The sequence below is a fragment of the Sarcophilus harrisii genome, chromosome 2, assembly GCF_902635505.1.
Source record: "Sarcophilus harrisii chromosome 2, mSarHar1.11, whole genome shotgun sequence".
Lineage (NCBI taxonomy): Eukaryota > Metazoa > Chordata > Mammalia > Dasyuromorphia > Dasyuridae > Sarcophilus > Sarcophilus harrisii.
The window spans coordinates 361,678,653-361,705,291 of record NC_045427.1 but is presented as its reverse complement, the minus strand read 5'-3'; the positions used below and the strand labels follow the sequence as shown (position 1 = coordinate 361,705,291).

At 34.9% G+C, this 26,639-nt stretch overlaps 1 protein-coding gene across 10 annotated transcripts in view; it reads left to right on the top strand.

Annotated features, from left to right (window-relative positions):
• Nucleotides 1-26,639, top strand: part of EML1 (EMAP like 1) — a 267,603-nt gene that overhangs the window by 74,513 nt on the left and 166,451 nt on the right. For 9 of the 10 annotated variants that reach the window (XR_004232102.1, XM_031953269.1, XM_031953268.1 and 6 more), the window contains exon 1: nt 13,031-13,302. The exons of the other annotated variant lie outside the window; for it this stretch is intronic. Coding sequence is in view for 8 of the 9 variants with exons in the window: in XM_031953269.1 (XP_031809129.1) it covers nt 13,236-13,302 (67 nt within the window). In the remaining variant the exon portion in view is untranslated. Of the gene's footprint in view, nt 1-13,030; nt 13,303-26,639 lie in introns of those variants that run through there. 10 annotated transcript variants of the gene reach the window in all.

Genomic DNA, 26,639 nt, shown 5'->3' with positions numbered 1-26,639 from the left:
TCCCTTGAAGGCCATTATAAAAATATTTGTTCCACTTTTAATTCAACAATGTGCACCTAGAGAGGCAATGCACAATAAAAAAGAGTGCTGATTTGGGTTAATGTTTTGCCTCTGTGTAATGTGAGAAAATACTTGTGTAATGTGAGAAAAATAACTTAGCTTCTCGAGATCTCATTTTTATCACCTATAAAATGAAAGGATTAAACCTCTCAAGTTACTTGAGCTCTAAATCTATGATCTGGTGACATGGGCAAGGTCTTGTGTGAAAAACTGATATATAAAGATGAATAACACATTCTCTGCTTCCAAAGACCTGGGAGATCTTGGAAATATGGAAATACTTTTACAACTATTTCTTTTTGGTGATGAATATAAGTATTTGCTTTGAAGCCTTTCATACACAGGGAACTGATTGAGAACAATGAAAGCCCTGCGAAAAGCTTTTCCTCTCTGTAATCTAAGACCTGTGCCTCTGAAAGCTTTGACTCCTCCTAAATATATCTAATACACTATCATCACAATGCTCCTTTTATGAAGTTGGGAAGCAAGTTCCTATCTATCCCTTGCTTCATAATGGCATCTGATGCATTCAGTTAGAATCCTGTTCATATAGAGAACTCATTGTGTTTATCATTGTGAAGAAAAAGACTTGTCAACCTATTTTAAGGAGGTGGTGGGAGGAATCTCAAAATCATGGAAACATAAAAGAACAAAAAGAAAATTGAATGGAATGAGATGATCTGTCCAGGATCAAACCCTATATCTGACCCTTATTACCTGTGTGATTTTCAGCAGGTCATTTTGGCGCTTTCTGAAGGAGTTTTGCTTTTTTTATATGTAAAATGAATGCATTGGACTAGATAGATTTACAAGTTCTCTTCCAAGTCTATAGAGTTATGATCCTACGAATATCAGGGGAGAAAAGGGCTTATTAGAATTCTTGGACCACAGAATGTCAGATATATAGGTATCTTAGAATTAGAGAACATAGGAGGGTTTAAAAATTAATATTTAGCAGAGGGTGTCATTAGATTTCAGGTGTACCTGACTTTTTGCAATCCCATTTGAGCTTTTCTTTGTAAAGATATTGGAGTAGTTTTCCATTTCTTTCTCCAGCTCATTTTACAGTTAAGGAAACCAAGACAAACTGGAGTAAGTTAATTGTCCAAGGTCATAAAACTACTAAATGTCTGAGGTCAAATTTGAACTCAGGAAGATGAAACCTCCTAATTCTGGCCTGGAACTATATCCATTGTACCACCCAGCTGTCTTATCTTTTGTTTTTACATAATCCATATTTCCTGAAATATCCTTTTCATTTCCCTTTCCAAGCAACTATCTCTTATGACAAAAAATCAAAAATAACAAAGAGGGGAACAAATTCAGAAAAACCAACCAATACATAATATCAGTGCTGAAAAGGACCTTAGAATCATACAACATAGAATGGCAGAGTAGCTAGGAACCATGGAAATCATCTAGTCAATTCACTGTAACAAATATTATGTTTTTCCTATATGTGCCTTTTATTGAAGCAATAGAGATAAACATTTTAATCTCTTTGGGTCTTAATTTCTTATTCATAAAATGAAGAATTCTATTCAGTTCTAAATCTACAGTCCTGTGGAACTTAATGATTGGGACAAAGGAATTATGTGGTCAGTCTTGTGTAGGTGGAAGGCTGATTTGGTAGCTGTGAGGAGACTGGAGGGGAGCAGTAGAATACTATTATAGTAGTCCAGGTAAGAAATACAAAGGACATGATCTAGAGGAGTAACCATGAGAGTGGAAAGAAAGGCATAAATGAAACATGTGCAAACAGACTCTAAGTCCCTTGGCAACTAATTTAGATATGGTAAGGGATAGGAAAGAGCAAATATCTGAGGTTTTGAGACTGGGTTGATTAGAAAAGTGGAACAACAGCATTCAACAGTTAGCAAATAGCAACAGAATTCAGGTAGTTGGAAGGGGGGTATGGGGGATGTTTACATATTGAGGAAGATGAGTTCCATTTTCTACACGTTGAATTTGAGGAGTCCAGAATATCCAAGTAGAAACATCCAAAAAGCATTTGTAGAAATAAAGCTAGAATTCATTGGAAAAAGTCCAACCCTTTAATTTTCAGAAGAATAAACTGCAGAGGTAGAAAATGACTTTCAAAAGTCATTGTTTTTTTAGTAGTATTGTGTACCTGATTCTATTAAAGAATAGAGAACTTTTTATTTCTTTTTAAAATATATGCATCAACTCATATGCAAATCTAGGGTGTCATTTAGAAGAGCAGATGACTTCCCAAATTAATCTCCAGAAGTTGAAGCCCCTCCCAGAAGTGACTGATTAGAGTCTTTGTTTTTTATAATTTATGTGGCAATGAACCTATTTAACAAAATGTGCTTGGTTCCCTGGAGATGGCCCTCTTCACTTTAATTGCATTGGGTCCCAGTAAGGAATTTATTATAGCAAGAGAAAGAAAGATGAATGGCTCAAAGCCTCCATTGTTATTGAGCAACAACCCCTGACATTATTGAGCCTCACTCCTGATTCCTGGAACTGTCCCTGCACATCTGCCTGCTGAAGAGCTAGAAACAGAAATGCCTTGATTTCCATCCATTTAATGCATTGGTAATTGGTAGGGTTTTTTTGCTTTTCTTGGAAATCAATTGACATTTTGCTTAATGGCAAAGAGAAAAGTTTAGATGACACACTGTTTGCAAAGATAGTGCATCTGATGTCCCCTACTTTAAATAAAAATTAAGCTCTTTGGAAAGACTATCTTACAAATAAAATAAAATTTTCATTTGGAGGGAAACAAAGATCATTTTATTCAACATGCCCAAATTGCAGATGGGGAAACTGAGATCTAGAGATAGTGCCCTTTATTTTTTTATGGATACATTCTTCCCCTTTTTTTCCTACCAAACCACACAGATGGCACCTAACAACACCCTATCCAATTTTTAATTGCTGTTATTCATTTGTTTCAATTGTGTCCAACTCTCCACAATTCCATTTGAGGTTTCCTTGGCAAATATAGTGGAGTTGTTTGACATTTCCTTCTCTAGCTCATTTTACAGATGAAGAACTAAGGCAAACAGGGTGTTCAATGACTTCCCCAAGGTCATACAGCTAATAGTGTCTGAGGCCAGATTTGAACTCATGAAGATAAATCTTCCTAATTTTAACCCCAGTGTTAGTGTTCTATCCATTGTGTCACTTGGCTGTCTACCATATCCATAATCCTATTAAAAAGAATATTCATTTAGATGAAATGAACATATTGCTAGAAGGAACCTTAGAAATTATCTTAGTCCATAACCCTCATTTTACAGACACAAACATTTAGACTCAGAGAAGAGATATAATTTGGTCACTTTCAAGGATTACACGGGTGATATTTATATTCTGATTCTTTTTACCATTTGTGAGAAGAAAATAATTCATTATTGTAAGCATTCAGTTATATATTTGTGATCACTTTATTCTTGTTGCCCTCAAGCTAAATTTAAAATTTCATAGGCATTTATTTCAACACTTTATACTTACTAGTTGTATGGCCATGGGCAAATTGCAATTTCTCTCTTCTTTTTCGGTAAAAGAAGTAAATTAGAAAATATTGTCTTCACTTTTCTTCTTTTACAGAAAAACAAATCGAAACAATCCCATTTGTATACCTACCTCCCATGGTAAAATCCCTTAAAAACATTAACATTTTCTCTATATATTAATAATCCTTATTCAAGGCCTATATAAATAAGGACTATTGTTATTACTTAATATCACACAATGAGTAATTGGCAAACCTAGACTTCTTTGTTCAAAGTCTATGGTCGTTCCATTGTACCATACTGCTTTCCATAGCAAATCTTTTTTATTTTACTTACTACATGGAAATGTATAGCTTCTTATCTTTTTTCATCCCACCTACTCTAAGAGGTTGGGCACAATTCTTAAATTACTCACCCATTCAACATAACTTCATTTCTCACAGTAATAGATACTAGATCAGAAGCAAAGATGGTTTGAGAACCATTGTTATAAGTTGAATAAGTTGTTGATATATAGCAATGATGGAGATTTTTTTCCTGGGATTTTCTTATACTAGTGAAATCATAGAAGCACACTCCTATTCTTAAATGTGCAAAATACTGTGGTAAAGAACTGGGGAAAATAGAATCATTAAGACTATTTAAAGTACATAAAACCTATAGAATGCACTAAAGCAAAGTAATTTAGTATGATGGAAAAAGTGCTGAGTTAGAGTCAAAACATCAGCTATTTGACCTTGGGCAGACCATTTCATCTTTGTGTGGTTCTCAGGCTCTCTCATTTGTAAAATGAAGATCAGACTAAATGACATTTAAGTCTCTTCTAGTTATAAATTGCTATATTGTGGTGTCATACTGAGTTCTGAATTTTTTTTAGCATTTTATTACCACATTAATTAGTTACTATGTAATACATGATTAACATAATCTTATATACCTTAATAAGTGAATACTTAATGCACTAATTTTACTCTGAGGAATCTAAGGTAATTTTAATTTGCTGTCATTATTAATAATGAACACAAGCAAGTCTATCCCTTTCTCAGGTACAAATTTTTTCCTAAGTAACTTATTTAGTGCTCATCTTTTTTCAGGACTATGATATACTTCAGCTTCAAACAAGTATACTTTGTTTTAAGCCAACAAAATATGAATATATAATTAAAGTCTTCACTTGAAGAAAGATTTATAGTATTTCTTTGATCTTCTTATGCATTGTCCCAAGATTTGAACTGGATTATAAAATTTTGATCTGAATACAATTTTTCAGGTACTCATTATTCAAAAGTTAGATGTATTCAAGGCACAATGTTAATAGAGCTTAACACATTTAAGTTATACATTTGTGTATTAGGAAGAATTCTTAGCACATTAAAAAATCTTTTTTAACTTAACTTTTCTACCTTCCCTTCTATTTCAAAGAAAGTACTAATTCTCTTTTTCTCCACCTTTGCCCCTAATCTCGTCCTATTCCATCCAGGTTCCTATAAAAGGAAAAAAAAAAAAACCCCAAGAATTATATAGCATCTACAGGCCAAGAACTTTTCCCAAATATTTTATTTAACCTATAGAACCTTAGTACTTAAATTGTCAGCTGTCTTTATTTTTAATTTTTTCCTTTCTAATAACTTCAACAAATATGTTCAAGTCTTTCCTATATTTCAAAAGCCTTCTCTTAACCATAATGCTCCCCTATTTATTGAAATATTAGATTGAAAGTAGCATTAGAGATCCTCCAATCCAGTGTTTTACTGCATGAATTCCTTCTAAAAAGATCCTTTTCACGTAGTCATATAGCTTATACTTCAATACTATCAGTAATGATTATTTTCTCACAAGGGAACTTACTCTTATTTTAGTGTTCCACCAAATTGTTATATTGGACTTAAATCTTATTTTCTTGAAATTTAGCAGCATAGATGTAGACCTTCAAGAAATGAGAAGTAATCTAATCTAATCCCCTCATTTTACAGTAATGGAAACTGAGACCCAGGAAGGTTAAGTAATTTGTCCAGGGTCACACAGGTAGTAAACCTCAGAGGTTGGGATTTGAATCTAGGTCCCTTGATTCCATGCTCTTTCCACTATACCATTCTATACCACTTCCCTTCTTTCTATCCATTATTTCCAGTCTTCGGAGCTCCAAAAAATAAGTACATTTTCTTTCTTTCCCATAATAGCCTTTTAAATATCTGAAGACAGCTATCATATTCCCTCCTCTCTCTCTCTCTCTCTCTCTCTCTCTCTCTCTCTCTCTCTCTCTCTCTCTCTCCACTCCAAAAGATTCTCTTCTCCCAGCTATATATATTTTAGTTCCTTCATCCATTCCTCATGTAACATGATTTCTAGATATCTTTCTTCCTGGTGGTCTTCAGAAATAACTCTGATTTGGCAATATCCTTCCTAAAATGTGTAGTCAGGACTGAATGCAACATTGTATTATAACCAGAGCAGAGTATAATGGTACCATTATTTCCCTTGTTTTTGAATTTTATACTTGATCAATTAATCTGAGATCCATTAATGTTGGAGGGAGCCAATTATACTCAAAACATATTGAGATTGCAGTTCTAAAATAGCAGTTTCACATGTTCTATTGTTAAGTGATAATATATACTTATGCTGTCCTTTTTTTTTTTTGAAACGATGGCCAGGATTATATTTATTGTTTGTTGTAAATTGCACATTTATTGCTGTTGATTTACAAATAACTTTCCAGAACAGCATCAATTTTGATTTCCTATCTCTTCCCTTGTCACTGCCAAAAGTTTTCAAAGAATATCCTATACTTTACCTTCTCCCAATTCTTCTGCAAATCCAAGACTATTACCATTTAAATTTGTTACATTCTGATATCTACTTTTCAACCGTTATTTTTCTAGTCCTCCTGTTATGAGGCAGAGCACTGAAATGTAAAGAAGGCTTGGTAGTAGTTGGGAAGATTATGTAAACAATGGCTTCAAACAACACTTACTACAATGAAAAAGTTATTTATCCACAAGCATTGTACTCTCTATCTTTCAAAAGGTGCAGGGAAGACCTGGATAAGAGTATGACTAGCATGTAAACACATGGTTTGAAACATGTACTGTTACCATTGCTTTTATGAGCTGAACCTAATTTATGTGTTTGCTAATCAATTTGCTTCCACTAGCCTAGGAGAGTCAGGTATGTTCTAACTTTAGGGAATCTCACGAATGTGCATATTTTACCTTATGGATGATCTGACACTGGCTATATTTATGGCCCAGCTCATTTAAATATAGTTCTGCCTAAAGGTAGTAGGTAAAATTGATATCTTGAAGGTATTCCTGGCATAGAATTTTTTTGGTTCTACCTTTTATATTGGGCTTTTTTGGAAAGCAAAAATTCCAGAGTACAATAATTAACTGCAGATTTAGAAATTTTTTTTATTTGTTATTTATTTCAAAACTGGTCCAGACATCAGATACAACATACATCTTTCCTTTACTTTTAGTTTCTCTTAGCTCTTCTTTAAGCGTAGGGTTTTAAATGTCCTAGAATTTTAAATTTGCCTTAATAAATGTCTATTATTTAGATAATTACAATAGAAACTAAATTTATTACTTTTCTTTAATATATTTTCAGAGTTTTGAACATATCAAACAACAAGCATTTATTAAGAAAATCTAAAATATACAATGGGTTAAAAGCAAATATTCTTGAATATTAAGATAAATCTATGTGAAAAGTTTTGCAATTGAATAAGTATTTTGAAGTCTAATCATTTATACTTAAATTTGTGATCTCATTGGCGTAGGTATTTCTGGTATCTATGTAGATTGAAATCCCTCTGATACTTGCTCATGCTGTTCATCTTCTCCATGTTCATTTGTAAATCCTTCCTAGATGATCTACCTTGAAAGCCTTTCTCTACTTTTGTTTTATATTTTAAAAAATTGGGGGTGCCCCAGAACAGCACTCTTATCGTTACTCTTGATACATATTTCCTTTTCTCATATGTGTCCTTTCATTTGGCATCCTGAATTAGAAATGATAAATTTATATTTACTAAATTGTAATGTTGCCTGTTGACTAAACATCTTGAAAGCTAAAAAAGCAACAATTACTTTGAATTTGCCACTTCTTTTCACTATTAAAAATTGCACATTACATTCTTTAGAACCATATTGCCTTATCAAGAATATTTTTGAAGAGATAGCTTACTGAAAGCAAATCTCGTAGTTTATAATAAGAATTTTCATATACATTGATATTTTTATAAGGTTCAAAAGCTGCTTTTTCCATTTCATACTTTTAAAAAATGAAATTATGGTTGCTATAGAAAGCCTTCAATAAAACTTAAATATGATCATTTTTGCTAGTCTCCCTATTTTCTCTGCCACATGAATAAGAGGAAGCATCTTCTAAGAATTCACACTGGAAAAACTGAGAGGATTTACAGTAAGAATAAAAATTGTTCCAACTGCTCTTTTTCTTGCCCTACATATACTCCATTGTCATAGAATTCTAGTTGGAAGAAACCTTAAAAATATTCTAGTACAACTTAAATCTATATGAAATATAACTCCTCTCTAAAGATACTCCCAACAAGTGTTCACTTAGCCCCCTACCTGAACAATTTCGGGATTAGGGAACTCACTTCCAAGGCTGAGAATAGACAATTGTGGCTATTGCAACAGGACAAGAGCTTTTTGAAAGTGAAGTGTAGCTTCTTGAGAAGTGATTTTTCCCTCATTGGAAGTCTTCAAGTAGAGGCTGGATAACCAATTGTCAAGTATGTTACAGTAAGAATTCTTTTTGTGTATAGGTTGTTCCAGATGACTGCTGAAGTCCTTTCCAACTCTTAATGCTTGTGATTCTATGATTAGGATTCTCTGAGGCAGTGTCCAATTCGGGGTTTTTGGTTCCAGGGAATGATTCTTTTTATGGGGATGGGGGGGGGGGGAGAAGATTACAAGTCATGGTTGAGGAAATGAAGCCTAGAAAAGACTTGGTGGGGAAAGGTGAGGTAGGGTAACATAACTGTCTTTAAATAACTGAAGAATTGTCCCATTAAAAGAGACAAACTTGAAACCAATGGTTTTAAGTCACAAGAAAACAGTTTCTGTCTGATACATACACATATGTATATATTTGAATTTTCTGAGCATTTGAGCTTTCCAAATTGCTTACTTCACAGAATCCCACTTTCCAAAAGTGTATAAACAGAAGCTAAAGGGGATTTTTTGGAATTATTTCAGATGAAAGGTTAGCCAAGGTGATCTCTTAAGATTCTATGATTACTTTTAACTTCAAATGATAGGATTTTATTAACACATATAGTGAAATGACAGCTTTTAATTAATTTTATATCACATTGACTGAAAATTTTGGTAGCATTCATTTAGATGTTTTTGTATTAAGTTTCATGTCTCTAACTCCCCCCAAAATATTTCAAATAGGAACTATACAGTTACAGTCATCCTCTTTTCCTTTGTGAGAACACTGCTATGAATGCCACCAAAAAGCTGCATTGTCTCAGTGTAAATCATTTATTATAGAGATATTTTTGAGAGTAAACTTTAAATTATTTCAAATAGACTTGTCTTCAGTTAAAAATGTTTGGGCTTTTAAATCACTTATTGATGTTTTCATAGATTTTCTTGAAAGTTTTCCACAGAACTATTTTTATGCTGTGTAGATTATACTTGACATAACATGCAGATCCTTATAATTGTGCTAAATTTTGCTCTTATAGAGCAAAATATTAGTATTGTGCTAAAAACATTTCACACACCTTATCATTGCTATTAAAAATCGGTGATATTAGGATGTTATGTTTAAATGATTGTCTTAGAGCTGATCATTCAGATCTGAAAGGTTTAGACTTTGAATTTCCTTATAATAAAGATTCAACATTTCTTCCATATTTTACTACTCTAATGTGTCTGTGATACCATGAATGTATGAATTTATGATTCCCATGAATTTCAGCAGGACAGCTTACTGAAGTCTATTCATCTTTTTTTTAATCCTCTGTGATGCTTCATAAATTAGTTACCAATATACTTACCTTACTTTGTTGGTTTATAGTACTAGTAAAGCTTTGTGTGTTTATCCCATACTTTCACATCTTTTGAATGTATCTTTTATACTACTGCATATACAAGATTGACTATTGGAAATAAGTCAGCACAATGTTTTTCTCCATTGTTCTCTGGGTCATTTACCATTTTGATTTTTTGGGTGGTGTTCCAAGATTCAGAACTGTATTTCTTGGAGATTATTTTAACAGAACTGATAAAAATTTTCACTAGGGATCAGATGACAATAATTAAAAACTCTGCATCATTTCCTAAAATGCAATCCTAAATGCTTTCTTCCTCCTATTCAGTCCTGGACCCAGATATACACACTTCTGAATCAAGTCAATAAGTTGATCATTCAACTGTGGCCATTTTGTGGGATTTGGTCAAAGGTACTCTCTTGGTCCCTACTGTCAATGATTTCCACTGGGTAAATTTTTGCAAGAATGGGTTATAATCAAGGTCAATATCTTTGCTTTCCCCCCATTTCCCACTTGCAAGTCTGTTGAAATTGCTGGGTTTTTTTTAATCTTACACTAATTTGGTGAGACTACAAATTCAATTCTTCCCAAATCACTAATAATTTCCTGTACAAGAGTGTTAATTTCCTTTTTTCTGATATTGTCTAGTGCTCTCCACACATTTTCTGATTCATCTTGAAGAATTTCTCAAAGTATTAAGACTGTTGAGAAGTCTTTAAGCATTTGGCCTCTTTAATATCTCAAACCTGAGTCACATGACCAAAAATCTTACTCATCATTCTCTCTTGTGCCCATATTTGAAGTGAAGTTACTGGGTCATTAAAACAATGATTTGATTTGGATCGCTAAAGTTTTTTTGTGGCACACTAATCTACCTATGATCTTCCTACCTCACAAAATGGCCTTTCCTAAAATTCTTTGGTTTTCATATTACTTCCAGTTTTTTCCAACTTTAATGGAAATATTACTGTCCTCCTGTCCCCCCACTCCAAATATTCCATCAACAATTTCTCCAAACTTTCTTAGTATGATTGAGGGTGCTACAAATTTTAGTTACCCAGGTTTGAAACCTCAGTAGTTTCTGACTCTTTCAGTCACTTTTCATATTCTAACAATTGTTTTGAAGATTTTTACCCTAAGATCACCTCTTCCATTTGTCCCTTTCTCTCTTTTTACCTCTTGCCTGTACTATTCCAACAGCATTCTATTTTTCTTGTTTCCAGTCTTGTTCTCCTTTACAAGCCATCTTCCACAGAGCTACAAATTAGTATTTCTTTAAACACATGTCTGATTAAATCATTCCCCCCAATCATTTAAAAAAAAAAAAAATGGCAGTTCCCTTTTACCTCCAGGATAAAACAAGATCTCTTCAGTCTGGCACTTCCTTTATTTACGACACTGTTTTCTAGTCAAACTACTCTACTAGCTGTGCCAGAACTCAACATTCTATCTCTTCTCTTTACCCAGTCAGTACTCCTAAGTCTGGAATACTCTCCCTCCTTACCTTTGCCTCTTAGTGGTTTTCTTAAAAGTTCTCAGAGAGAATGTTTTCTTTTTTTTTAAAAAAAGATCTATTCTAGATCTCTCCTTTCTTAAATTATTTTCTATTTACTGGTCCAATGCACATTGTATAACAGTTTGAGCGCTACAAGGTGCTTAGAAGAGACTGTTTTTCATTATTTTTCTTTCATATCCCCAGAACTCAATATTTTGCAGGCACTTACTTAAAGCTTGTTGTTGACCAAAAATTAATTCTTAAAACTGGGAGTGGATTTTCATAGAGTAGTGAATTTCTGTATTTGGGCAAATGTAGATATTCCATCTATCCATTCAGTTTTTGATCAGTGCTTGGAGAGTTTTTCTCATGCGTGGAGTATTTCTATAATTTAGTTCTCTTCACAACCTGAAAGTTTTTTGGCTGTTTCACTTACTTCCCATTAGAAACATCCTTTCCATTAGAAAAGACAAAAGTCAAATCACAGTGCAAAATTTTTTTTTAAAAAGGGTGAAGATTTACCTTATTAGTTTTGAATATTAGACTCACAACATGAGCTGGATTTTTAAAAAATTAAATCTTTGAATATTTAAGTCTAATAAGTTTAGTGTCAAACAGCAAATAATTTAGGGAAGGTGGGGATGGGGGTGAGTATAGAATAAACCCAGTCCTTTATTACCGTTTGTACATGATACATGTACATTTGATGAATATTAATTCATCAAGTTTTACAATTAAAACACGATTGCCCTTTTTGAATCTGTAAAGGACCAGGCATGAGGGCATTTAAGTCAGATTTAAGTCAGAAGGCCTTTCTCCTGAGCATCCCTTGCACAACTCCTCATCCTTTTCCCCTCCTCCCCAGCCCTGGCTCTTGGAGGCAATGCTTTGCAAGGAAAACAGCCTTGCAAACTACCAAAAGCCAGCTCCACAGGATTTGGCCAAGACTAAGGTTGCGCTAAACTCATGGAAAAAAAAAAACATCTTAGGAGGCTTCCATATGTGTCCATGTTTGGTGCTGGAAACGATGAAAATGGCTTCCAAACGGGGAATGGGGCTCTCAGGGATTTTTGTTTTTTAAACAAAGTATTTTTGTAGGAAGGGGAGGGTTGTCCAAGGGGGTTCCCAACTGGACTGCGGAGTGGGCTCCTGGGCTCCGCCCTTCTACTCCCCGCCCCTCCCCCCCGCCGTGCACGGGGGTGGGGGTGGGGGGGCACGCGCATCCCCAACGGTCCCGTCGGCTCCCTCCGTGCCCCCGGGAGGCGGGGCAGGCAGCGCGATCCAGCGCGAGCCTGGTCCTTGGACCTCGGCGCTGAGGCCGGGCGGCTACTCATTATACTGGAATCTTTTCTTGCCCGTCCGCCCTTTGTCTCGCCGACTTCTCCCCGCCCGGCAGTTAATCCAGTCCTTTTAGAATTACTGAGGGGTCTTCTCTCGCTTTCCTTTGTTCTCATCACCCACCCCGCCCCCCAAAGAGGGGGGAGCTCGTTTCCATCCCAGCCGCCATTTCCACTCCTCGCCCTGACCCGACCAGGCGGAGGCCGCTACTTCGCGCGAGAGATTGCCCAGCGCGCGATCGGCCCCGGGCCGTTACTCGGGGAGCGGGATGGGGGCTGTGCCAGCGCCTTCGGCGCGGCTGGCTCTTAGGCCCCTTCATTCCCTGCCGCGCCCAAGGAGGCGGCGGGGGGGAGTCCCTCAGGCCTGTCTCCCTCTGGGGAAGAAGCGTCCCCCTCCAGTGCTTGCTTTTCACCCCGTGGGTTACCGCCTGCCCGCTCTATCCCATCTCTTATTTCCCCTGCCCGCTCCAGGCCACCCCAAGCCCGCCCCCTCCCGGGCAGAGCCGGTCTTGTCCCAGCCCGGGCCGGCCTCGGTCCTTGCCTAGCTCACGCGGCGGGCGGGCGAGCGGGCGAGCGGCCGCAGCTGCCCTGGGAGAGCGCGCGGCGGCGGCGGCGGCGCCGGCGGGGTGAAGGAGGTTGCTATGGTAACCGGCAGCAGCAGCCGCCACAGCAGGGCCGGCCCCAGCCCCAGCCCTAGAGCTCAGTGTGTGGGTGAGAAGCGGCGAGAGCGGCAGCCACAGCAGCGGCAGCCACAGCAGCGGCAGCGAAGGCTCCGCTTCTGAGCCGCCGCCGAGACCGTGTAAATCGGGAGCTGCCCCGGCTGCAGGATGGAGGACGGATTTTCTAGCTACAGCAGCCTGTATGACACCTCCTCGCTGCTCCAGTTCTGCAATGGTAAGGAGAGAGGAACCGGTGAGGAGCGCCCGAGACTCGTGTGCGTCTGTGTTTGTGTGTACAGGCACGCGCGGGGAGGGGGGCTCTCTCTTCCGTCCCCAGCTCCCCACCCTTCCACCCCTCGCGAGCCCCTTCCCGCGGGTTCCCTGAAGCGCTCGCGCCCCCATCCACCTCTCCCTGCGGCGCTGTCCCGCGGCGGGGCGGTAGCTGCGAGAGGAGATCTCTCGGGGATTCTGGCTGCAAACCTGGTCTTGAAGGGGGGAAAAAGAGGGAGGGAAGGCAAGCAGGAAGGAGCTGGGAAGCTGCTGCTGCTGCTGCTGCTGCTGGTAGCGGTGGTGGTGGCCGCCACTGTTTGTTTCTGCTCCGAGACCAGCTTTCTGAAAAGGGGAGAGAGGAGGTACGAAGGAGGGGAGTGGGGAAGGGGGAGATGCTTCTTGGATGACTCGGGGGATTCAGTCCAAAAGGCCTTTCCCAGGCCAGAGGGATAGCCATGCTAACCTGTCCCACCCAGAGAAAGACCAGAAACTTCTTCCCCATCTCCTCGTTAAGTCAGAAAGAAAGTTTAGTTTGCTTCAGTGGGAAAAAATGTTTCTGGGGGGGGGGGGGGGAAGGTTGCATTTGAGCTCGGGTTTTGAGGAAAAACTCGAAATTTTCTGTTAGCACTATTGCTATCCAGCATCCCTACAAATGACCACTGATCATTGTATTGGGGTGTTATGTCGAACTGCATGAAATAGAGTTTATGACATCCTCTTCAATCCCTCCATGGCTTGTTGAATAATCAACCACTCCATCCCCCTGACGTGTAAAAACCACTGCCCACTCACTAAATCTTTTGCATTTGACACGTGTATGGCTTATCCAGTCTCAGAAGGGAGTAAGGTTCTTATCTGGTCTTTCATAGTACAACTGTCATTAGTGCCTTTAAAAAAAAAAAAAGCATAAGTTGCTGGTGATTTCCAGTTCTGTTCTTTGAGATTTCTTCAATATGTATCCCAAGACTTTTTGGTATTGAAATTTAAATAAAAGGACAAAATATATAGATAGTTAACACCCTGGCATATCATAGCAGTAATCCTTTCAGAATGTAATTGGCATATAGGGAAGCTAAAATAGTGATTTGGGAAATTGGGGGAGGGGCGGTTTAAAGAAGAGAAAGTTCAAGGCATAGTAGTTATTTGTTGAAGATTTACTAACCACACTTCAAGCAAGTCTATGTTAGTTACATTGTTCTTCATAAAATAACCCCTAAGTAAGTCGAGTTCATATTAAAAACTTTTTTAATGCAAGAGAAGCATTCGACTGATTTATTGTACAATAGATCCTATTTGATTCTTAAAAGCAAGAAAAATAAAATTATAATATATTGATATGTTTTTGAAAGAAGTGATTCTAGACCCTCGAAAGATAATTAAACAAGAAAACATGTTCATAAAATACGGCATTTTTCTGCAACATAATATGTGAAAATTCACACACAAAGAAATGTCATACATAATTTCTACATTTGCTTTTTCCGTTAGAAAAGTTTCCCAAAGTTTTTGTTTTGTTTTGGTGAGCATGATCCTGTTAACTTTTTTTTGAAAAGGTGGAGTAATGAAAATAAGCTTGAATTCTAGTTTTCTTGGATTAATTTGTTTCACAGTTTTATTTTTATGAGAGAGATTTTCTTGTTAAAAAGTAATTTATTGATTCAATTTTGACCTGTAAGTCACACAAAATTATAAGTACTATGTAATAATGTTATCGCTAGATACAATAACAAATATTCTTTGTTTTCCCTGTATATATGTACATATATAATTATATAAATACTATGTGTGTGTGTAAGTATATATATATATGTCTGCATATATATATCATATCATATTTATCTAAAGTTCAGGCTAACATTCATTATGGAGTTTTGTTATGATTGCATATTTTTTTAAATGGCTAGCTAATGAGTAACATAAGTGCTTCAATGAATTGTGAGAAAAATATTTTGTAAACTTTAAAATATATTTATTATTGTAATTACTTTCAAAACAGTAAAAGAATAAATGAAAGATTTCCAGCAAGACAGATAAATTATCAGTAGAATATTTATGTAAAAACATCTGTAGGAACTCCACAGTTTGAAAAAATGTGCAAAAGTTAGATTATGGAGTTCCATCTAAGGCTGTATGCTGCATAATGTACTAAGCTATTAGTACATTATTTTCATATTAATAACATGTTACCTCCTAAATGATTTAAGGAGTTCCTATCTGCTATGGAAAAGAATATTTTAATTTTGTTCTAACTTAACGTCTACCATAGTACAGAAGATATCCTATGTTTTTCCTACCTTTAAACTCTAAGCTTTTTGAGGGAAGTTAATAGTAGTTGACATTTATCTTCCTTGCTTTGGTTAAGGTCATGGAGATAGTAGAAGGGACTTTAGAGGTCATTTGATCAAATCTCTTCATTTTGCAAAAGAAGAAACTGAGTTACAGAGAGATTGTCACTTGCCCTGAATCATATAGATAAGAAATATTAGCTACAATTGAAACACAAAGTTCCCTTGATTGGCTAGATAGTGAAATGGATGGAGAGCTAGGCCTAGAATTCAGACTTACTTTCCCGAGTTCAAATGTGTCCTCAGACACTTAATAATTTTGTTATTAAGTTTCCTTATCTTTACAAATGAGCTAGAAAAGGAAAGGCAAATCACTCTAGCATCTCTTGTCAAGAAAATCCCAAATGGGGGTCAAAAGAATCAGATATGAGTGAAAATTTATATTCTAAGCAAATAAAAGTTCCTTGATAGCAATCATAAAATTATCTGTGAACTTTTGTGATTGCTTAATTTATTAACCAGTTAAAAGATTTACTACATAAACTGAATATATATATATATATGTGTGTGTGTGTGTATATATATATTTATGATGAGACTGTTATGACTCTTCCTATGATATATAAAAATATAACTAGAAAATTATACTTGTGTATTTTCAGGTAAGAAGGAATTTTTGCCATTAGCAATATTCAAACATAGAGGCAGTGTGTCATAGTAAAGAGCTTTCCTTGAAGCTAGGAAGACCTGATATTGTCTTCAATATGAAGTCCTGATATTGAAATACATAATACATCTTATCCTGGGCAAGTCATTGTATCTCTCAGTTCTCTCTGTGCAACTCTCAGAGAAAGTTCTGTAGAAAATGTTTCTCATCCTGGAATTTCCTACACTAATGAAATCATTAGTCCAGTCCCTATCCTTAATATGCTAGCATACTAATTAGGCAGTGTGGTTTAGGACATGACAATGGAGTGAGATATGATTCTAGAGAATTTTTTTGTTATTGTTGTTGGACTTGATGGTCAGTTGAGTAGAAGTACAATCCTGAAATTGATTTAATGCTCTATTCTTGAGGGTTTTTTCCCTCCTCTTTAGTGATACTGTCAATGCAAGTTTATCAGAATATATATATATATGTATATGTGTACATATATATAGTCATATCTGAAAGTCCAGATTACTTCTTCTTATTAATTTGTATTTCATGTGCATAAATAACAGTGAATTAGAGAAAAATGATTTCAATTCTTTCAATAATAATATATTTAGTGTCTACCAAATGCAAAATAAAAAAAAATTATTGGGGGAAGAGTAATACAGGAATAAAACACCTGAACATAAATGTCCCTATGGAACTGCTGATCTTTCTTGAAGATCTGACAGATGCACAAAGCACAATAATTACATAGCAGAATAGAGCATTATAAGATCATAAAAGAAGTAAAAAGTTTTGTATTAGGTCCAAGGGAGGAAAAGTAAAAATAACTAAAAGTTCTATTTAATAATATTAAATTCTGATTTTAAAAAATTCCAAGGATGAAATGTGTCTCTAAACATAAAGATCTCATAACTTAGTATGAGGAATAAGATGTGCATATATAACTATAATGTAAATTAGAATATGATAAATATGCTGAAAAAATCAAGGAGAATGGCATAGGAAACTGAGTCAGAAGAAATGAATCATTTCTGACTGAGGAGTGGGTCAAAAATAAGGTTTTATGAAAGATAGCTCTTAAAGAAAAGAAGGATTTTAACATTAGAGATGGTGAGAAAGAGAGGAGTCTATTTTAGGAACAAAAAATGACCAGGATGAGATTGAATATGAATAGTTGTGTGATATAAAGCTAGGAAGACGAAAAATTTGTGCCAAATTGGAAAAAACTTTGAATACCAGGCTTTATTTTGTATGTTTTGTATGTGTGTTTTGTATGTTTTATTCAGCAGGCATTGGGAAGCCATTGAAGTTTTATGAATCTGTGAAGTGATATGATTACAGCTATCCATTAGGAAGATTATTCTAACTGTGAAGGATGAAGTTAAGAAGAGGGTACCTAGAGAGACTGAAGACAGGGAGAATAATTATTAAGCTATCATAATAGTCTATTCAATAGGTAATAAAGACCTGAATAAAGGTGGTGACAGTGACAAGGAAAGAATGGGATAAATATTTTTTATCAATCAGCAAATATTTATTAATTTCTAGGCACTATGCTAAGTTGTTGGGATAAAAAAAAAAAAGGCAAAAACAGTCCTTGTCCTTAAGGAATATGCACTATAATATGAGAAACAACAAGTAGCTAATATATTTTGTATGTTCATATATATGTGTGTGTGTGTGTGTATAAAATTTACTTTTGTATATATAATGTTTATTATATGTACACATATATGTATGTATGTAACTGGGTATATACATATATACATGTACATACAATACTTGGAAAGTAATCTGACAAAGGAAAGCACCAAGAGCTGGGGGTGGGGAGGACCTGCTGAAGAAAATGGAATGTAAGCTGAGTCTTAAAGGAAGTCAGGGCAACGGAGAGGTAGGTGAGGTGAGGGAGATGAGGACAGCTGACATAAAGTACTATATAAATGCTAGCCATAAAGGAACATAGGTAGGGACTACAGTGTCATATTTGGAGAAATTCAAGTAGGCCAGTCTAGCTGGATCATAGAACATGTTGAAAGGGAGTAAAATGTAAGAAAATTAGAAAGGTAGAAAAGGTTCAAAATGTAAAATGTTTTAAATGCCAAACTCTGGACTTTATATTTGATCATAGAGGTAATAGTGGGTCACTGGAATTCATTGAGTAGTCAGTGATATAATCAGGCCTACGCTTTAGAGAAAAACAACAAAAACACCATCCACAAACTACCTTGGCAGCTGAATGGAAAATGGATTAGAGAAAAGTGCTTTGTAAATGATTGCTTATTGTTGGCAGACTTTCTCAAGGAGTTAAACCATGAAGAGAAAAGGAGGATATAAGATGACATCTAATGGGGATAGTAAGATCTAGTGAGAGTATTTTTGTAGATAGGAGAGACATGTTCATAGGTTTCAGGAAAAGAGTCAGTGCATAGCTTATTGAAAATAAATGGGCACAATTTGCTAGAAGAGGTGGAAGGAGATTAAATCAAAGGTTGGCCTTTGCAAAACAGAGGGCCATTTTTTTTTTTTTATTTGAAGTCTTAGTTAAGGAGGAGATAGTTGGAGAAGGAAAGACTGCATGATAGGAGATGAAGAGGAGGGTAGAAGGGAAGTTCTTGGTGAATGATCACAAATTTGGGGGTGAACTATGAGGTGAGAACTTCAGCTAAGAGGGAGTGGGGTAAAGGAGCATAGTGAGAATCTTAATAGTGATGAGAATGTGTGGAACAATGACTGTGGAGAGTTTGCAAGTCAATTGGGAAGGAATAGAATGTTTGCCTTGCCAAGTAAAGGCCAAGTTGAGATTACATAATATAAATTTATAGTGTTTCCATTTAACATGGTTTTTATGATTTCCCACAGCTCTATTTGGCAGCATATCAATCAGAATGAAGGTTGTAGATGGCAGAAGTAATTCAGGATTGGAATTTGACAAGGTGTAGTTTACTATAAGACAAAGATTCTAGGATAGAGGATAGTGTAGAGTTAAATTGGCTCATCAGTAGATCTTGTCAGGAAAGTGGGAAAAGTATATTAATAAGTGTAGGAATGATGGACTAAGGAAGAACTAAGAGTTAGAAGGAATAGATAGAGTTCACACCAAGAACAAAAGTTAGGTAAGGCATGGGGGGTGGGGATGTGTAGAGGGCTGGAACTCTGGAAAGGTATACTTGAATCAAGGACATCAGGAAGCTTATAGTTAAGCACCTACTCAGTGTGATTGATGGGATAATAGTTCTCTAGTTAACCTATACTTAATGTGATATAATGATGTAATCACTCTAGTTGGCATATACTTAGTGTAATATAGTGATGTAATTACTACAGTTGGCACATGCTCAGTTGCTGTAGTGATGTAATCGTACTGAGGTATTTAAGGGCTGAGAGGACTGGGAACTGAGAGTCTCAGCCACAGACACAGAGAAGACACCAGATTCCAGACCCCAGACTCTGGACTCCATCTTTGACCAGGCTCGTGGTGGCTCTCCTGCCTTCATCACTCCTCCACCTAAGACCAAGGCTCATTCAGAGATCTTCCAGAGATCCTCCAGAGAGTTAGTCCGGACATTACAGAAATGAAATGAGAAAACAATCAGATAAAGAAATTCAGAATTTTTGAACAATTGTAGGTAGTAGTCTTCAAAGGTCTGGCCAACTTTGTGGGTATCTTAGTTAGAATTGAAGAATAAGTTATTAGAATTGAGTAGATTGAAGGCCTGGAAATTTGGCTATTTGATGGAGAATTCAAATGTATTTTGGAATTCACTATTGTGGGGACAGGAGATAGATAAAGGCTATAAATTGCACATTAAATTCACTCAGGAAATAAGGAGATTGTTAGGAGGAGCTGCTGGAATCTACTTTGGGTGATAAATTTAAAGAATATGAAATTTAAAAGAGGAGAGGTTACTTAGCGAAGGTGGTAGGAAAATGGAGAACAAGGAGCATATGACTTCTTTATCATGATCAAATAGGAAGTATGAATGATAGCATATTCAGTACTGGAAAGAGTGGTAGGAGAAATGACGTCATGAAGAGGGGGACATTTCTCAGTGAGGGCCAGAAGATGGAAGAGATGAGTAAAGGGGTTTTTACTCCAGAGAACAGCCCATGGTAGGGATGATCATTGAAAGAGGCAACAACCCCTGACTTGCAGACTTCTGGTATCATTTTCAGTACTACAAGTTCACTTTTACACTAGAGGCTATAGATAAGTCAGAGTTAATATGATAAGACTTGACAAACTTATTTTACATATTTTTTGTACTTCAAGTTAACCTGAAAGTTTTTTTCAAATGACATTTAGTAGTGTGCTTAGTTTGTGTAGTTAATCTTATGACTATATGTAAGATAATTTTAAGAATCAGAGGTAGCATGAAACTGTAAGAAAAGTTTCCTATGGGCAAAAGGAAATGCCAGTGGATCAGTCTTTCAACAATGGATCCTTTAATGTGATACATTGAATTGTCACTTTAGAAGAATGTTATAATTAATAATAGTTAAAAACTGAGTATCATTCTTGATAATGAATAGAAAAATCATTGAGTTTGAATAGCAAATTACAACTAATCACAGATAAATTAAGTTAGAATACCTTAGAGTTGGGTATATAAACAACTTAAATTTGTTGATCTTTTTATTTGAATATTTATATTAAAATATGACTAAAAATAGCTCATTGAGTTAACTATCATATTTCAATCTATTCAAAATGATCTGAACTATTTATAGTTGGAGAAATTACCAGAGTCATAGTTATGGTATAGTAGAAAGAGCTCTGAACTCCTTCCTAGATCCCAATGAGAACTGGGGTAGAATCCTAATTCCAACACCTACTAGTAGGATGAGACTGATAGCAAGCAAATATTTCACTTATTTGAACCAAAGTTCCCTTATCTATAAAGTGAGAATAAAATATTTGTGATATCTACCTCACAAGATTATTGTGAAGAAAACATAAAGCATAAGGCACTATCAATGAGTTGTCAACATCATTTGTTGTTACATTTCAGTCAAAATCTGTAACTTCATTGGTGTGAGGAAGTTCCAATGAGGAATGTCTTTCTACCAGTATAGTTATTTATCATCTTAAAGAGGTTCCCAGGGCCTTTAGAAGTTAAGTGACTTGCTCAGTGTCAACTAGTTAAAATGAGCCTTAAAAACAGGTCTTCTTAAAGGAGGGAGGAAAAGTTATTAAAATAACCCAAAAGAAAGTTCGGTTATAAAAAAACCCAAAATTTAAAACAATTTTTATTCAAAACCGAAGTTAAAAATCCCATTTAAAGAAATTCTATAATTAAAAATTTAGGGAATTATTGGGGAAAATTAGAAAAAGCAAAATTAAGAATTTCAACCAAATAAGGGTTTCAACCTTAAAAATAACCTTTAAGGGAAAAAAATTAAAAAAAATTTAAAAAAATTTTTAACTATACCAATCGATAAAAAAATTTTTTAATGATAAAAAATAACAACAAAAATTCTTGGAAAACAAAAGGTAAGAATTTAAAATTAAAAAAAAAAATAAATAATTTTTAGCTAAAAAGTCTAAAACTATATTTAAAACCCCAAAAACCATTTTTAAATTGGAAGAAAATAGATTGTTATAGTGGAAAGGTTGAATTTCAGTAAAAATAGAACCTAGGAAAAACCCAAAATCCATTTGGGAAACGTTTGAAAAAATTCTTTAAAAAATTTAATAGGAGAAAACTTGATCCACCTTAAAAAAAGAAATAAAAATTTTCAACCGGAAAAAAATATTAATTCAAAACCAAAGTTTCCCCTGTGTGAAAGGGAAAGGATTTTCCAAAAGGTAAATATTTATCAAAATTAAAATTTAAATTAAAACTGAAAAGGGAAAAATAAAAAAATAAAAGTTTTAAAGGGAAGAATAAACTAAAAATTTTAAAAGGTTTTTTAAAAGGATTTAAAAAAAAAAACCTAATTTATAAAAAAATTTAAATTTCCCAAATTAAAAGTGGGAAAAATTGAAAAACGAGAAGAAATTAAATTTTTAGTCATTGAAAAGAAAGTTTTAAAAAAAAAATCCCAAAAAAACCCCCAAAATATAATTTCCAAATAAAGAAAAAAAAATTTTTTTTAATTGGGAAAATGAAAAAATTTCTTTGTGGGGTTTGGAAATTCTAAGTATTTGAAACCAAAAAAATTATCAAACTTTATATTTTTAAAATTTAAACCTTTAAAAACCCAAAAATCTAAGAAAAAAAACCCAAAAAAAAAGTTTTTATTTTTTGAAAACTAAAATAAAATTTATGCCAATTAAACAATAAATTTTTTAAATTAAATTTACTTTTAAGAAATCCAACAAACCCAAAACCAAGAAACCCTTTAAAAATCTGGGAAAAAAAACCAAATCAAATTTCAACCAAACAATAAAAACCATGGCCCTTCATCCTAAAACTAACAAAAATTTAAAAATTAAAACAAAAGAAAAAAAAAAACTCGGGAATAAACCAACAAACCCAATCCCTAATTTTGCCCCACCATTTTACCTTTAAAGCAAACACATTTCAATTATTCTTTTTACACAAAAAAAATTTTTCTTTAGGTACAAAAATTTTTAAAAAAATTCGGATCCCCACAGGGGGGGGGGCAAAAAAAATTGGAAAAAGGGGCAATTTTAAGCCCCCCCATCAAAACCCAAAAAAAAAAAAAAAAAAAAAGAAAATTTTCCAAAAAAAAAAAAAAAAACCTTAAAAAAAAAAATTTTTTAACATTTCCAAACATGCGCCAAAATTTAATCAAAAAAAGTTAATTTAAAAACAAAAATTTTTAAAATACCCTTACCCCAAAAATAAATTGAAACCTTTTTACCAGAACAAAAGCTTAGCACCATAATAAAACTCCCTTTAAATCACAAAAATTTTAAGAACATTTAATATATATTCTCATACCAAATGCTCATAACCTCTTAAATATATGGAAGGAAAACATTTCAAAACACAGAATCTAAAGGAAGACATTAGAACTACATAGGAGCAAAATAAGTGCATATCATCCTATTTGTTACTGAAGTCCTGAAAATGCCCTCAGTCAGTCTATGAGATGCATTTAAATTCCAATACTCTTATTAGTTATGAAAAGCAGATATGCATAATAGTCTTCAGAGCTTTAAATATAAAGGAATAATAGCAGAATAGCGGCGTCTCTTCAAATCATTATCCAAACTTCCTTAAAAAACGATTTTGAGAAGTACTCCTACTCAACTTGACCAAGAGCTTAAACTAATACTATTACTGAAATTAGTTTTGTCCTCTATAGTAGTTATTTTGATTTCAAGGAACAAGAGAGAAGGCCAGATGTCAGGTTTTACCTCATGTATATCAGTCCAATTTTATACTGGTTCCTGTTTCTCCAATTTAAGAGAAAAATAAAATTCAGCATAGTCATCCTCCTTGAATCACCAGCATTTATTTAATTGTATTCTGTGATATAATAATCTTTTTTTAAATTAAAAAAAAATTTCTTTTTAATAGCATTTTATTTTTTCATTTACATGGATAGGTTTTAACATTCATTTTTGTAAGATTTTGAGTTCCAAAATTTTTTCTCCCTCTTTCCCAAGACAGCAAGTAATTTGATGTAGAACCACTAAAATATAATTTGGGAAATGAGAACGAGTATAAACTATAATATAGTAGAAAAGCTCTAGATAATGCATTGGAGAAGAGAGTTGGATCCAGGGCCTTATTGACTAACAGTTTGAGTTTGTCATTTAGTTTTCCTTACATTAAGAGTTAGAGATTATACCTGTGATTTCAGTTTTATAAGAAATTACTGAGGAAACTCCCTCTATCAGTGCATATTGATATACTTTTGTAATATGTAGTCTTAGAAAGTTGTCTACAGGCCAGCTTTTTAAACTGTAGTTTATGACCACACATGGAATCTTATAAACCATACTTATTAGCAGTAAATGTTTTTGTATACTTATTTTATACGTCTATATACCTGGGGTCATGTAAAAATTTCCTGGGGAAAATATCACTAGTGGAAAAAGTTTAATAAGCCCAGAGCCTAAAACACTGGAGGTTAAACAATTGCTCAGGGTCATATAATCAGTGCACTATCTTGAATCAGAGCTTGAACTTGGGTCTTCCTAGCTTCCATATCAATTCTGTGTTTACTATGCTGTAGCTATTTCTTTGTCTACAAATAAAGATACCTATATTATCTATCTACCTTTAGTGCGTCTGTAGTGAAAATGCTTTATAAACCAAAGTAATTTTTTTATAATAGCTTTTTATTTACAAATTATATGTATGGGTAATTTTACAGCATTGACAATTGCCAAACCTTTTGTTCCAATTTTTCCCCTTCTTCCCCCCACCTCCTCCCCTAGATGGCAGGATGACCAGTAGATGTTAAATATATTAAAGTATAAATTAGATACACAATAACTATACCTGACCAAACCGTTATTTTGCTGTACAAAAAGAATCGGACTCTGAAATAGTGTACAATTAGCCTGTGAAGGAAATCAAAAATGCAGGCAGGCAAAAATATAGGGATTGGAAATTCAATGTAATGGTTCTTAGTCATCTCCCAGAGTTCTTTCATTGGGTGTAGCTGGTTCAGTTCATTACTGCTCCTTTGGAACTAATTTGGTTCATCTCATTGCTGAGGATGGCCAGGTCCATCAGAATTGATCATCATATAGTATTGTTGCTGAAGTATATAATGATCTCCTGGCCCTGCTCTTTTCACTCAGCATCAGTTCGTGTAAGTCTTAACTTACTCTCTCTGAAATCATCCTATTGGTCATTTCTTAACGAACAATAATATTCCATAATATTCATATACCACAATTTATTCAGTCATTCTCCAATTGGTGGGCATCTACTCAGTTTCCAGTTTCTGGCCACTACAAAAAGGGCTGCCACAAACATTCATGCACATACAGGTCCCTTTCCCTTCTTTATGATCTCTTAAACCAAAGTTATTTTCACAAATTTCAAAATTAATGATTTTTTTTATGAAAACAAATAACTGGAAAGCCATTCAATAGATTTAATGAGCTAAGTGAAGATATAAATATTCAGAACTCAAAAAAATCGTATATTCATCAAATTTTTGCTTCTGTTCATCAACAACTTTCATATCTTGGATAAGGTGGTTCTCTTATATTCTCTCCCTATCTGCTGCTTCCCTCAATCTGCTCTCCCTCTTGTTACTACTTCCTTTTCTCTTAGTCCTTTCCCTCCAACTTCCTGGCTAAACAGAGAGAGAGAGAGAGAGAGAGAGAGAGAGAGAGAGAGAATATTTATTAATAATCCCCTTTTTGAAAATATTACTTACCCTACCTTGATTTGCCCTTCTATTATAAATACTCTTCTTTGTGTCCCTGTTTTGTGTGAGATAATTTTCCTCATTTTTTCCTTCCTCTTTCTCTTAGTACCATATTTTTTCCAAGCCTTCTATTTTTCTTTTGAGATCAACCCAACATAATAGCTTCCTACCTATGTTCCCAAGTTGACTCCTCCTAACTGCCCTAATAATGATAAAGTTTTGGGAATTTCATCATAATATGTTCTCTTCCCATTTGAGAATATAAACAGTTAAACCTTTTTAAAATTTCTCATGATTTCTCACTTTTTTAATGCTTCTCTTGAGTTTTGTATTTTAATTCCTATCCTTCCAGTTCCTTTTTATAAGTTGTTCCCCATTAAAATGAAAGCTCCTTGAAGCTGGGGATTATCTTAATGATTTATATTTATCTTTCAAATTCTTTATATTCTCAGGGTAAGGGGGATATCAAACGAAGTCTGAAGAATTATAGGGAAAATGTCATAGAGAAAGTAGGAATTGAGCTGGGCCTTAAAGCAGAATTTGCAAATCGACAGCACTATTTTTATGCCAGGGGATATCAGGATCACAAAAAAGGATGACTCAACTAAAGTCCTTGAGAAAGATGTGGGTCTCTTAGCTCCATCCCCACATCACTGATTCCCTCTTGCATATTTCAGAGTGTATATTCATACATCTCAAAACATATCATGTCCCAAACAGAAGTCATTAATAATTCTTTTCCCCAAAACCATCCCTCTTCTACTACTAGTAGAGCATCACCTCTCCTAATCACCCAAATTTGAAACCTTGATGTCCTTGATTTCTCATTTTAAGACATTTAACATTTTCAGTCAGTAGCCAAGACTTGTTGATTCTATCTCCACAGCATTTTTTGAATATATCACTGCCTCTCCACTCACCTAGCCAACACCTTGTTTATGATCTTCATTACTTTTTGCCCTGTCAACTGCAATAGGCTTCTATTCTGTTGATTTGCTTTAATACTCTCTCCAGTCCAGTCCATCTTTCATGCAGCCACCAAAATAATTTCCT